Below are 13,711 nucleotides of genomic sequence, written 5' to 3'. Positions count from 1 at the left end.
GTGCAATGTAGCAGATCAAAAACATACAGCAGTGATGAGGCAATGAGTGATGTGCTGATATAGGTACAGCCTGTTATGTGCAATATGCCAAAATAATTCTGAGTAAACAAGCACTCTATGTATGCATTTCATATGAAAAGGAAGGAGCAGTTCATTTACTGCCTGCAAGCGTTGACAAAGCATACAATATTTTTGTAATACTGTGTCATCAGAAATATAGTTATTGGAAATGGTCTTAAAATGTTGTCTTGTCACTTTATAAAACCTGAAGTCTGTGTAACTTGTAGAAGAACATTTCCTGCCAGATTCAGGATCCGACCCTGACCGACCCAGCCTCAATAAAGGTACTGCAGTTGTGGCACATATGTATTTGTGCATATTAATTTTTAATTTCCTGCACGGTGTGTGATACTGCAGATATTTATTATTGTTGATGGACGAGGACACACAGCCAACTGTAAGTAAACACAGAATCTGCAAACTTGTACGCTGGCGAGAGCAAGTCTTCAAATCAGATTTGATCAAGTTAAGGCACGAGGCACCTACCCAGCTCAAATACTGGAAGTCAATTCAGTTTCATTTGGTTTTTACTTATAATGCACCAGATCAAAACAATCATGAAGGCAAAGGTGGAGACTGGGATAGTAGAACTTAATAAATGATGTTCACGTGGTCATGAAATGTTGCGTGATGTGGTGACCGTGGCCATGTACTGGAAAGGTTTGTACCCTACCCGATGTCTTATTTCCTGCATATTTATCATCAAATGCTTTAGATAAAAAATATATTTTATTAGACAAAAGTAACCTGAGTAAATGCTAAATGCAATTTTAAATACTGATTGTATTTACCAAAGGGGAAAAGCCATCCAAACCTACCAGCTACCAGGCCTACCATGTTACATTTTGAATTAACTGTTTAACCATATATTTTGAAATGCTAAGTTCAAATTTGATTAGCTACAAAGCTAATTTGACAATGTGAGGTAGGCTAAACAATCAAAAAGCAACACATCATGTCACGATCTAAAATTAATTTGAGAACAAATAAGAAAAAAGTCATGACATCTATTAGTCAGGAAAATGTTACAAATCCATTTCTTCAAAGAACCACAGTGAGAGTTATTATCAAGAAAACCTGCCCAACAGTGGCTGACCCCAAGAGCCCCTCACCAAATCATCCAGGAGGTCACAGAAGAACCCAGAACAACATCCGAACAACTCAGTCAGTGTCAGTGTTCACGACTCAACCATAAGAAAGAAACTGGGCAAAAACTGGGAGAGAAAACCAACCAAACCAACCAGAAAACCAATACTGACCATAAAAAAACCAAAACAAAGGTTCATCCTCACATATTCAAAAGCCCATCTTGCTCCCCAAGACTTTGGGAAAGTTTTCAGGGGACTAATTAGAGAAAAGCAGGACTTTTTGGAAGGCTGGTGTCCCGTTACAGCTAGCATAAAACTACCCCAGCATTTTATAACAACAACATCGTACCAACAATCAAACATTGAGGTAACAGTGTGATGGCCTGGGGCTGCTTTGCTTGGAATCATGGATTCTACTCTGAAAATCCTGAAGGAGAATCTCCAGCTCCAGTTCATGGCCTGATGATGAAGAGCATTTTGGTTATGCAGCATGATCTGAAACACATCAGAAACTCCACCTTAAATGGCTTAGAAATAATAATAATAAAGCTTTGAGTTAGAGCTGGGCGATATGAGATTTCTTCATATCACGATATGTTTTTTTCATTTCAGGCGATAACGATATCTATCACGATATAAGCCAAATAACTATATTTGTAAGATTTAAATGTGCCGTTGCTCACAAGTAAAATGTGAAATAATCAGCAGCTTGTTTTTATTTAAATATTTATTTCCCATAATAAGTTCAACAGGGTAGATGTACTTAAGGAACATGAGACTTTTTCAGATAAATAAAGGCAAATATTGCAAACTACACAAAAGGCAGCCGCTAAAGCGTTTAAGTTTCAAAATAGAACAAACGAAACAGACTAAACTGTCAATTCCACTTAGAAACAAAATATTAATTCTAAAAATAAATCTTAGTTTGTTTTACAGAAGAACAGACAAAACTGACTAACTTTTGTCAATATCAAATAAACTGAGAACTAAAAGGAAATTCTCAATCTCTCCTTGTTGTATAGCTTAGCTTTTCAAACAGTTTTAACAGTTACTTTAGTCTGACAAAAGCCGAATGACGAATTAGCGCTTCCAGTCAGAGACTGAGGCTACGTCCACACGTACACGGGTATTTTTGAAAACGGAGATTTTCCGTTTTCGTTTTAAAAAATAATCCCGTCCACACATAAAGGCAGAAATGAAGGAAAACGCTGCTATGAACATGCCAAAGCAGCAGGTGGCGCTAGATTCCTAACCGTGCAGAAATGTTGGCCAATCAGAAGTCTAGAAGCCTCGGTGGGAAAAAGTAAACAAAGCTGGGGCATAGAAGCAGAACAGAGTCGTATGTGTGGACGGACAGTAACTGTGTGTATATGTAAGCATTTAAACACTGCAGAGAGTAGAATTAACAGTATTGTAGAAATTCATTTCACCGAAACAATAACGTGGCGCACAGTGTGACGCATGCACCAGTTTATTGTATTTCCAGACTTGCTTTCGGCACAATTTACAGTGCACGCTACTCTGTTTTTTGTCAGACTTGAAATAGCAGAAATACCTTCACACTACGGAACTTCTTTGGCTCTTCTGTTCGACAATCTCTCCGGCGTTGGAACCATCATCTGTTTTCTCTTCGGTCACGCTCGGTTGATTTTTCTAGTCGGCACACTCATTTCCTCCATTACCCGCTGGCTGCTTCCCAAACAAACACACGTGCGGCTTGGCACTTAGAAAAAGTAAATATTTTAGATAATGTTGACAAATGTAAGACAATCCTAAATAAGTGGTTACAAAGAGACATCACAATTTTTGGAAGAATATTATTAACCAAAATGGATAGTTTATCTAGATTTATATATCCAGCTTACTCTCTATCAATATCGAATAAAGTTATTAAAACAATTAATAGCTTGAATTTTAATTTTATTTGGAGGAATAAGTGCCATTATATATCTAAAGATGATTTGGTTAAACCATACATTGAAGGCGGTGGAAACGCAATTGATTTTGACATAATGAATGGTGTTTTGAAACTTAAATGGTTAAAATCCTTCCTAAATAATCCACACTCCATTTGGTTTTTTATACCAAGTAAGGTCTTTAACACACTAGGGGGTATCGACTTTCTCCTAAAGTGTGACTTTGAAATTACTAAGCTACCTGCTAAACTCTCTGAATTCCATAAACAGGTCCTTCTTTATTGGAAAATGTTATTTAAACATAATTTCACTCCACATAATAGCCCAATTTGGAACAATAGATATATACTGATGAACAGAAAATCTATTTTTATTCAAGATTGGTTATCAAAAGGTGTTTGGGCAATTGCCCATTTTGTAGATGAGGAAGGACATGTTCTAGGACATCAAGATTTTTGCCAAAAGTTTAATATCCAATGTTCTAAAAGTAAATTTAATCGGGTTATAAAATCCATTCCATTGTCACTTAAAAACATAGTTGTAAATGATATAATATATTCTGACATCTCCCCCAAGTTAAGGCAATTATATATAGATGGTATTCGATTTTGTGATGTTAAATGCAACAATAAGTTTCTTAGATCTTCATTAAGGAGTCTTTATTCTCCAAATTTACTTAGACGTAATTACATATTAAAAGATTTCCAAAGGGAAGAAATTGAAAAAATAAGAACTGATTATATCACCTTCCCTATCCCTCCTAAAGGGAAAGAAGTCCAATTTAAAATCTTGAATAAAATTTACCCGACAAATAGACTCCTTAGTGATAGATTCAAAATAGAAACGGGTAATTGTGTATTTTGTGAAACAGAAGAGGAGGATTTGGACCATCTATTCTTTTTGTGCAATTTTATACAAATATTTTGGTTGGATTTTCATACCTGGCTTTATCCAGTGGGATTCAAATTACCCCGTTTACCTTAAATATGATAATGTTTGGAGTGTTTTTGAAAGAAAAGAAAGCTAATTATGGTGTTAATGTGTTATTAATCTTGTGTAAGTATTTTATACATAAATGTCCCTTTTTTAAGATTAAACCAACACTGGCTCACTGGAAAAACGACCTAAACCTGTTGGTTAAATCTTTGACTTTAGTTAAAAAGAAAAAGGCTGCTTTTTTTGTTTCCTTTGTAGAAGATTTTGATTTAGTGAGTTAATAATCTGTTAATTTATGTGACCCCATCTTTATATTTTATTTTCACTATATATGAAAGTTGCTAATATGTAAGAAATGTTTATTCTCTGAATCTGTAATATATGGTGCATTTTGTTTGTATGTTTTTATTACTAATAAAATAAAAAAAAATAAAAAATAAAAAGTAAAAAAAAAATAAATAAAATAAAAAAAATAAATAAATAAATAAATAAATAAATAAAAAAACGTGCGGCTTGGCACTTGTGCTGTACGTTACAAGTCACGCGACGTGACGCTGCGGCTGTGATTGGTTCGGCTCAGCGCTACTTAATTTGGATTGGCTGGTCTTTTTTTTTTTTTTTTTTTTTTTTTTTTTTAAGAGGTCTATCGCGATAGCTTAATTTCTCTATCGAGTAAAAGTTATATCGCGATACATATCGTTATCGTTCTATCGCCCAGCTCTACTTTGAGTGGTCTAGTGAAAAGTCCAGACTTAAATCCAATTGAGAGGCTTTAGCATGACCACAAACAATTCCATTCAGTTTTATTTATATGGTGCCAAATCACAATAACAGTTAGGGTTAGTAAGGTGCTTAAATTGGCCATTCATACTCGAAAAACGTCCAATTTGTCTGAATTCACACAACTGTGCAAAGAAAAATGGGCCAAAATTCTTCAGCGTGAAATGAATGTCTTGCCAGTTATCAGCATCACTTGAAACAAAGGGGAAAATACTTTTTCATGGCACTGTAAATATCAGATGGACTCAACATTAGCAGATACAAGAGACACTGGGTGAATAACCAAAGAGAAACCAGGACATCTGTGTTAAACCCAAATTTAGGCTTCTGAGTTTCGTGTGGGAAACGTTAACAAGTCGATGATTTGTACTGAAAAGCCAGTGACCTGAGAGGAAACCACAGCATTGCAAGGAAATACACAAATACACAACAGACACCATAGAGTGGAAAGAACCGAATATTCAACATCAAAAGTCAAACGGGACATTTTGCACATTTACCACCACACACATTTTATCGGACAATTGCTTTGGCTGAATGAACACAGGCGTCACATTGAAAAATTGGCCTGGATTTATAGCTCAGGCTCCACTGTGTCGGTGATGTCGGCGCCGACATATGTGTGACAGGTAGATGTCTCTTGGCACAGACTGCATGACAGCGCGCGCGCACATGCGCGCGGCTCGCCCGGCTCGGTGTGTGATGCTGTGCCGCAGGGTACCGTTAGGTAACATTTTTGCTCTCCTTACCCTCAGCCCTGCTCCGAATTGGCTCGCGCTCCACCGGGCCCGATTGTCTGTCGCCGACTCTCCGTTACCGGGTAGCGATCCGGAGTCCGAATCCTCTCCTTCCTCCAGCTCCTCTTCCCCCTCCTCTCTCTCATCCGCCTCCGTCTCCTCTGTTTTGAGCCGTTTAGCCGCCCTTCCGTACTCCCCTTCCTCACGCTGGCCGGCTTCTTCTGGAGTAGACATGCTCGGTGGTGGATCAGGTGGACGAAGCGACAGTGTCTGCAGCTGGTCACTCTGACACGTCCATGCCGAGAATGATCCTTTGGTACCTGTCTCGTCTCACGGGTCCTTTCCACGGATGCGTCTGTCTCTCTCCAGCGCCAGTGATTTTCTATATATATGTCCCGCCCAGTGCCTTCTGTTATTGGTGAAACTGGTCCTGCGCCTTACAGACACGGCGTGTCATTGGTCGGAATCGAGTTGTCAACCGACAGGCTCTCTCCAGGCTATGCAGAGGAGTGCACGGAGGGAGCGGAGAGGAATGGTGGGTAACATACAATGCAGGGAGAGGCAGACTGAAACCACAGAGGGCTGGAAAAAGCAGAGAGGGGGGGGGGAGAGCATCGGTGTGAATGTGCAGCATCATGAAAGGAAAAGTCATCTTTATCCTCTGTCATGCCCGGATTACCCAGAAACATGGTGGGATTTAGGAAAACAGCTCATTGTCGCATAAACATGTTTTTAATTTCCTCACATTACATTTACATTTAGACAGGTGAAAGGTTAACCCTAACCCTTATGTAGCCCTCTGAGAGCAGCGTAACCTATCCTGACTTGGTCTCCAGCACAGGTACTGACTGAAATCCCCAAATCCAACTGAACAGCCTTTTTGTTAGACGCCTTTCCCAGTTCAATCTGTCAAAGTTCACACGTAACGGTTAGTTCCTCTAAACAAGAGCAAAAAGCGGATCTTCTCAGTTCCTATCTTGGGTATCCTTTCTGCACATAGTTCTGGTTTTGTTCCTTTTCCATTTCAACAGTAATGACAATAAGTGTGCCATTGCATAGGCACACTTAATAATAATAATTGTATTATTATCAGTAGTAGTAACACTCTATCACGTTTTCCAAACTATTTGTCAGGTCTTACTCACAAAGATTCTAATTATTATGCTGAACTCAGTCTGCTATTTTATTTTTAACTGCAAGCTTTCTGTCAGCATATCTTGAACATAACAGAAAAACTAGATAGTAAAAACAGACACCCTCATTCAGAGATATTATCAAATCATAACATCACGTCAGCACTGCCTGATGCGTCGATGTGGTCAGCAGCCTTATTTCCTGTTGCTGCATGGGAATGTACAGTCACCAACAGCCAGAGGTATTTTAATGTGTAGTCTCACCCCCGGCAGTCACTTACACACTGTTTTGGTAAGAAAAGAAGAAATGAGGTTTTACAAAAAGCCTTAACTAGTTTGAACGACAATGCCGTCGTTCAAACTAGTTATTTTAGTAAATAGTATAGGGACGGCACATTGGTGGTGATTAGAGTCTTGGACATGTCAAAGATTAGCCACCGAACTGATATGATTGGATTAGTATTTTTTGTGTAATAGCAGATACTCCCTCTCAACACCTTTGTGGTCAAAACTGCCCCATTGAAACCAAACGTTTGAATCTCTCTGCTGTTCCAGTATAAAACCACAGATTCTGTAATGTCAGCATGTCATTCTGAAAACAAAAACTAGTGATATTTGACATTTTTACTGCAATCCACCAGATTCCCCATTGTAGGCCAATGCAGGAAATTCTTGTATTTTTGCCAGTTATATTATGGAGCCGTGCGACCACCAGACTTGTATCGACGCGTGTCTGAATTAGTGAGAAGATGCGTGCATGTGTGCGTGCATGTGACGCTGTGTAAATGTGTAAACATGCACTGATCATTTCAGGGGTGAAGAAAGGTCATCTTGGAGCGATGTGCTGTGAAGTGGCGCTCGAGCAGCGACATGGCCTCCTGCCCTTGCTGCACTCTAGCATGCAGCTTGGCTGAGGGGTCATTTCATTAGTGAGCAGAGAAGAAAGACCTGCAGCAAAGAAAAGGAGAAAAAATGAAGAAACAGTTTAGTGCAGAAGAGGGTTTAGAGAAGGTCATGCAGCCTTTACCTGTCAGGGAGCTGCAGGACTCATCAGAATAAGACAAGCTTAAACAGAGAATGCATACTGCTCAGCGGAGAGCTCCACGTCTGTGAGCGCCTCTGACACTTCCCATGAACATGGAGAGGACTCAGAGGATCCTGCCCATCCTAACAGTGAGTCGACATGTCATGTCCCGATGTTTGATCTGAGGGTCTGTGAGATACGCTGTCTGTCTTGACCTTTTCTTCACTCCTGACATGATGCAGTTGATTTTGCAAAGGACAATGTCATGGTCCTGGGTCGTGTGACCCAGTGTGTTATGCTTAACCTATTTTGATGTTTATTGTTTGCTTAGGTAGTCCAGTCCTTTTTGTAATTATGTTACCCTTGCATTACGTCTCCCTTGCCCTTCGTGTGTTTATGTCTGTGTGTCTTGTACTGTCAAGTTCATGCTGTCAGTTATGTCACCTCCCCCTGTACTACGTCTCCCTGGTTCATGTCTCATGTTTCCTGTTTTACTTTGAAGGCCTGCATTCACTGTCTGTGTATTCAGCTCACTCCTTCTGTCCTGTCTTTAAGTTCATGTGTGTCAGCTGCGTTCCCATGTGTGGCCACTTCCCCTGATCATCCCTCATGTGTATTTAGTCTCTGTGTTTCTTACAGTCTGTGTTGCGTCGTCTGTGTTCCCACCCTCCATGTTTCCATGCCCGGTCTGTTGCATTCTAAGTCATAGCCTTACCTTAGTTCATTCCCAGTTTAGGTTTCTGTTTAGTTATTGCTTTTGTGCTGCCCTTATTCTTGTTTGTTTCTCTTGCGTTACCAGCCACAATAAAAGGCTCGCTTTTGTTTAAAGTTCACTCCCGTCTGCTCACTTGTGTTCGCACCTGGGTCCACCACTCACACCACCGCACGGTCTGTCACAGCGGACCGTTACAGACAAGCCTACACAGGAGGCGTTCAGTGAGTGTCAGGATGAAGTGATGTGGATGTCCAAGAGATATCATACGTGGAACTTCTCTTTTTTGTTTATAGTTGTAGGAGGCAGACCACATGGTGGCCTCTTGACCTGCTCTTCAATCGCATTGATGTCTCCACCTTCAATGCTGTTGACTGCTGTGGATCCCTCCTGAAACCAGCAAAGAACATACACATGAAGGTTTTCGTGCAGAGAAAACACCTGCCATGCTCAGTATCTGCTGCTGCTATAGCAGTAGAGTTACAGCCCGCTGCTCCTGCCTGCACAGAAAACAGACACTGCTGGTTCTGCACAGGCCTAAAAACAAGGTCCTTTACCAACTGCACAAAGCGTAACAAGTGCATTTGTAGAGGATTCGCAGCAGGTGAAATACTGCAGGCCTGTTGGCCTACTGCTGGGAATAAGCACACACACACACACACACACAGAGATACATATCAGATATAGATATATATGTATAGAATAGAATAGAGTAGAATAGAATAGAATAGCAATTTATTGTCATTGTGCATGTACAACAAAATTACGGGTGCTCCATCTGTGCAGGCACTTTGGAGAACAAAGTGTTTGAAGTAGTCCAAAGGACAACAACTTAAATAGCACATCCCATTTGGGATTTGGCAATAGGACACACAGAAGAGTACCAGTTGAGCAAACTGGGAAAATGGATTGGGACTGAAATCAGCTGGTCTGCAGGGTTGCTAGCTGATCTTGACTATGAAGTTTGCTAGAACAGTATTTCTGCTATGCTCAGTATCTTTTGTATGTGAGCAAAAACCATAAACCACCCTCTGTCTATGGTCTGTCTGTCTGAACGATGTAATGCCTGTGCATGCCTTCACAGCATACTGGTTTATGACCCAAAGTTTAAAGTGGGGCAGACTTGTGAAAGGGTTTCAGTTACATTCAAGAGCCAATGGTCACATTATGTGCAAATTATTTGTGATTTTCATAATTAACTAAAAAAAATAAGGCAAAATAAATAACTACTTGAATCGCTTCGCTAATACTAATGTGTACTACTGGCAAGCTACTAAAATATCTAGTTAAACTACTAGTTTAATGTCAAGTTCTCTACTCTGCACCACAGAGGTTGTGCATTAATTATAGTGACATTGTTCTTCAAGTGATCCTAATGTTTGAAAGGTGTGAGGCTGAATGAGGCTGAATGAAAGTTGTTTAAGACGCTGGTTAAAGGCCCATGCACAACCCTGCTGCACTGTGGTTTGTAATTCCTCTCTTACTACATGTGTGCTTGGCTGCTTGCCTATGCGGTCTGAAACTAATGTCACAAACAGAATAACACAATATAGCCGAGCCATTTCCTGTTCCTCCTTGTACACACGCTTAATCATAAGTGTGTGGTCCTTCATGCAGCCTGTTTTCACACTCATGCTGTGATTCAGATCAGCTTTCAGACAATTCAGCCTGCTGGACAAGACTAAAGCTGAAAGACGAGACTGTTAATATGATCCTTTCACTTAATACTTTTAATAGGGTGTGATTCACTTGCTCACCTACAGACACACACATTATTATTAGATGGGAAGAGGAGAGACTAATGGTTTCAGCAACTATATCAGCTAGCTTACATAAATACAAAATGTTACATGTATAATTTTAATTATTCTCATTCACATGTTGGTTGGTTGTGGCACAGCTAGTTCAGGTTTTAAATGATATGTTTGATTTCTTGTCCAAGTACAGACTATACATGAGATACATGAGAATAAACTTGCTACACAGTTGTGCTAAAGCCTGCCTGCTCAGGTCAGATGACAAAGGTGAGGATTGTAGAAAAAGTTGGGTTTGGGTGCTCAGTCAGTAAAAAAGCACTAAGTATCAAACCCTGTAAATAGGACATTCCCAAAGGCAGGCAGAGTTTTGCACTGTTCCCTCACAGTAAGATGCTCCTGGGCTAAAAACTGTGATTGTACAGATTTCCTTCATCGATGTTTGTTTGCAGGCCGAATGACTCGGGGGAAGAAGCGGTTTGTGAGTCTGGACCTGAGGAACCTGATTGACCTGAGGTGCCATCCAGAGGCGAAACAAGTACTTGGTAAGCAGGGTGCAAGGGGTCAACTATGATGGCCCCGGTTTTCCTGAGACAGGAGGAGCTAGCAATGGCCTGCAGGGGTGGCAGAGGACAGCCAGTGATTTTTTGACCAGTGTTAATTACCCTCTGTGTAGGTTTCCCGTTCTCAGTTGTGGCAGCAGCAGCTATTTTTCCTCAGGACACGGTGGAAGTGCAGCCATTGCTGTGCCTTCTTTACCAGGGTGATGGCTTTGTGGGTCTCCGGAGGCGGAGATGTGGGTGTCCAGAAATGAGAGGGGACTGGACCTGTCTGTGCCTCCTGGAGTCCACGATGAGTTCTTTTAAGCATGTTTATTTTCAGGCCATTTTCTGAGCCCCAGAACAAATTCTCTACCTCTGCCCTGTACACAGTTTCATCTCCATCAGAGATGAGCCCAACCACAGAGGTGTCATCGGCGCACTTGACGATGTTAGGCGGGTGGCAGTCACAGGTGTATATGGCGTAGTGTAAGTGAATGAGAAAACAGCCCTGTGGGGATCCGGTGCTGAGTGACAGTGAGGGGGAGAGGTGGAGGGAGAGGTTAATTGGTATTTCTAATTTGGCCATATGGGTAAAAATGAGCATAAACGCCACTATGTCCATGGGGTACCCAGCCTTTGCCCCCCTGCGTACCTGAGAATGCTAATCTGTTATCTGTATACAGAGCATCATATATAATACACAACAAAATATGATGCTGGTCAAACATTTCCAAATAAAAACAAAATAATTCTGAAGCCTAGCAACTAGCCTAAATGTAGCTTAGAGATAGATATCACGAAGAAGAACATTTTCTTTCTGTCTCTTAACAGATCCAGAATCAAGTGAACCAGTAACCTACTGGTTCTGGTACAATGTTGCTGTTGACGGGTTGCTGCTGCTCTTGCTCCTGATAGTGCTGGAGGGCGATCTCAAAACAGTAACAGTAAAATGCAAAGACTGGTGACAGCGCTTGAAACCATAAGGCAACAGATTTTAAAAAGTGTAGGAAATAAAATAGACTCTGCCTGTGACTCACTCTTCCTCCTTCCATCTCCTCTCATCCATCACTCTCCACTTGCTGTCCATCTGAGAGCAAGGCACAATTTGCTATTGCATTGATCTATTATTTAATTTTCCATACTTAACAACTCTCACACCTAATCCATGATAAATTAGTGATAGAAAAATTTTATACATCCAAAACACAGCAGTTGTGTTTATTATAATTTTTTTATACTTGAATACCTCTGCAATGCAATGACTGGTACATGTGTTATTGTTACCTGTGCCTTTAAACTAAATATGTTCCCTAAAACGGTGGACAGAGCTTCAGAGCCCTGACAGCTGTACCCAGTTAGCTAGCAGCTAATGACCAGCACACCTGTGCAGTTAATAAAAGGACAGGTAATGTTTGTCGCGCTGTTTCACACACAGCACGCTCATTTATTTCAATTCGCCAGTTGCAACAACCAACAGTTGACCAATGTGTGCATAAAAACCTAATACTCCTGTGTCAGAATTCTGACTTTTTTCTCAGAATTCAAGAAAAGAAGAAAAAAAAAAGACGTGCCCACTTTCCCCCCCCAGTGGCCCTAATCCTCTTCCGTAGTGCTATAGACTACAGTGTACGCTGTTTCATTTGCATCATCAGTCTGCGTCTCCCAGTTAATTTGTGTGTTTCCCCTACATCTCTGCACCGCTCAGGTGGCAAAAACTGCGCGTGGTCCTTGCGAGCTCGTTCCCGGCTCATAACCACCGTGCTCTGCTGTCAGGGGCGAGTTTTGGTTATTATTCATCATGTGACTGATGACAGCCAAATCCTTGTATTTAGCAAAATTGTGATTAATACCTAAACGTTATTGTTGAAGGGCACAGACAGGACTCCACATGCACACAGGGCGCTGGTGCCTATCTACTTCTAATTACCCTCATGTGTATACATACTGCCATCTTCCTGTCAGCCTTTGTTTCATTGTATGTTGGCCTACTCGTGCTTAGCAAGTTGTTTGGATTCTTTGCATTTTTCTTTATGGACTTTGCATTCATCTGCATTAATGGTATGCCTTCAGTTAATTTAGCCTTTTTCTGCATTCACACCTTACATCCAGAGTTCAAATCACAAATGTAATGAGGATGTCTGCAGCAAAATCACTATTAACCAGAATTTGAAATTAACTGTACAGCTGGATGCTTTCAATGTGGAGGAGCAGCCCCTCCTTAATGACTGAACTGCTCACCCTATCGAAAGGCTCATCCACGCCTCATACAAAGCTCATTTTGCCCTTTGTATGTTTGTATGTGTTATTCTTACGCATTTAAAAGAACTAACAATAATTGTTTCTCAACAACAATGCTCCATCCTGTGGCAGATGGCTTCAGAACATACTGGACTCAACAATTTAGCGGCATTGGATATCAATTAAAATGTAAAACTATTAGAATAAATGACTAGTGCGTTTAATACTGAACACATCGCAAATATATATATTTGCCCTTCAAGCTTTAATATATGCTTTACTATATTAAATATAATGTAAAAACTGAAATAAAACTACTGAAAATTAATGAATGAACAGATAAAATAAACACATGAACAAGAGGAGCCTATGGAGAATTTATAGAGCACATCTTTTCATCAAGTCTATTTACATATATAAGACATTACATGTAAAAATAACCCAGAAACATCAGAAACAACTTTTTCTTTCTTACAAAAGTCTTTTTATTAGGCAACGTTTCAGTGCAACGTACAATACAGAATACTTCAGAGTGTTCACATTATGGATTCGTCCCCGCCACAAAGAAAGAAAAAACAAACAAACAAAAAACCAAGCCCCTGCTGGCTATTCACAGACAATAGTTGTCGGTCTTTCAAAGAAGTCCAGAAAAGGAGACCACAATTTATAAATTTTTTTTAATCCACGAACTGTATATCTAATTTTTTCTAAATCCATACAAGTCATTATATCTTTTACCAATTGTGCATGTGAGGGGAGAGAAGAATATTTCCACTTGAGTAAGTTAACTC

The 13,711-nt window shown here is 40.3% G+C and overlaps 1 protein-coding gene across 1 annotated transcript in view; it reads right to left on the bottom strand.

Annotated features, from left to right (window-relative positions):
* The window catches only part of LOC113034664 (heterogeneous nuclear ribonucleoprotein L-like), a 72,554-nt gene extending 66,634 nt beyond the window's left edge, over positions 1-5,920 (bottom strand). Inside the window, exon 1 of the mRNA XM_026189472.1 lies at positions 5,530-5,920. Coding sequence (XP_026045257.1) covers positions 5,530-5,751 — 222 coding nt within the window. The 5' untranslated portion in view covers positions 5,752-5,920. The remainder of the gene's footprint in view (positions 1-5,529) is intronic.
* Between the last annotated feature and the right edge of the window lie 7,791 nt (positions 5,921-13,711).

The sequence above is a fragment of the Astatotilapia calliptera genome, chromosome 13 (assembly GCF_900246225.1).
Source record: "Astatotilapia calliptera chromosome 13, fAstCal1.2, whole genome shotgun sequence".
NCBI classification, from domain to species: Eukaryota; Metazoa; Chordata; class Actinopteri; order Cichliformes; family Cichlidae; genus Astatotilapia; species Astatotilapia calliptera.
Note: the sequence above shows the minus strand (reverse complement) of the source record. Positions and strands in the feature narration are given on the sequence as shown.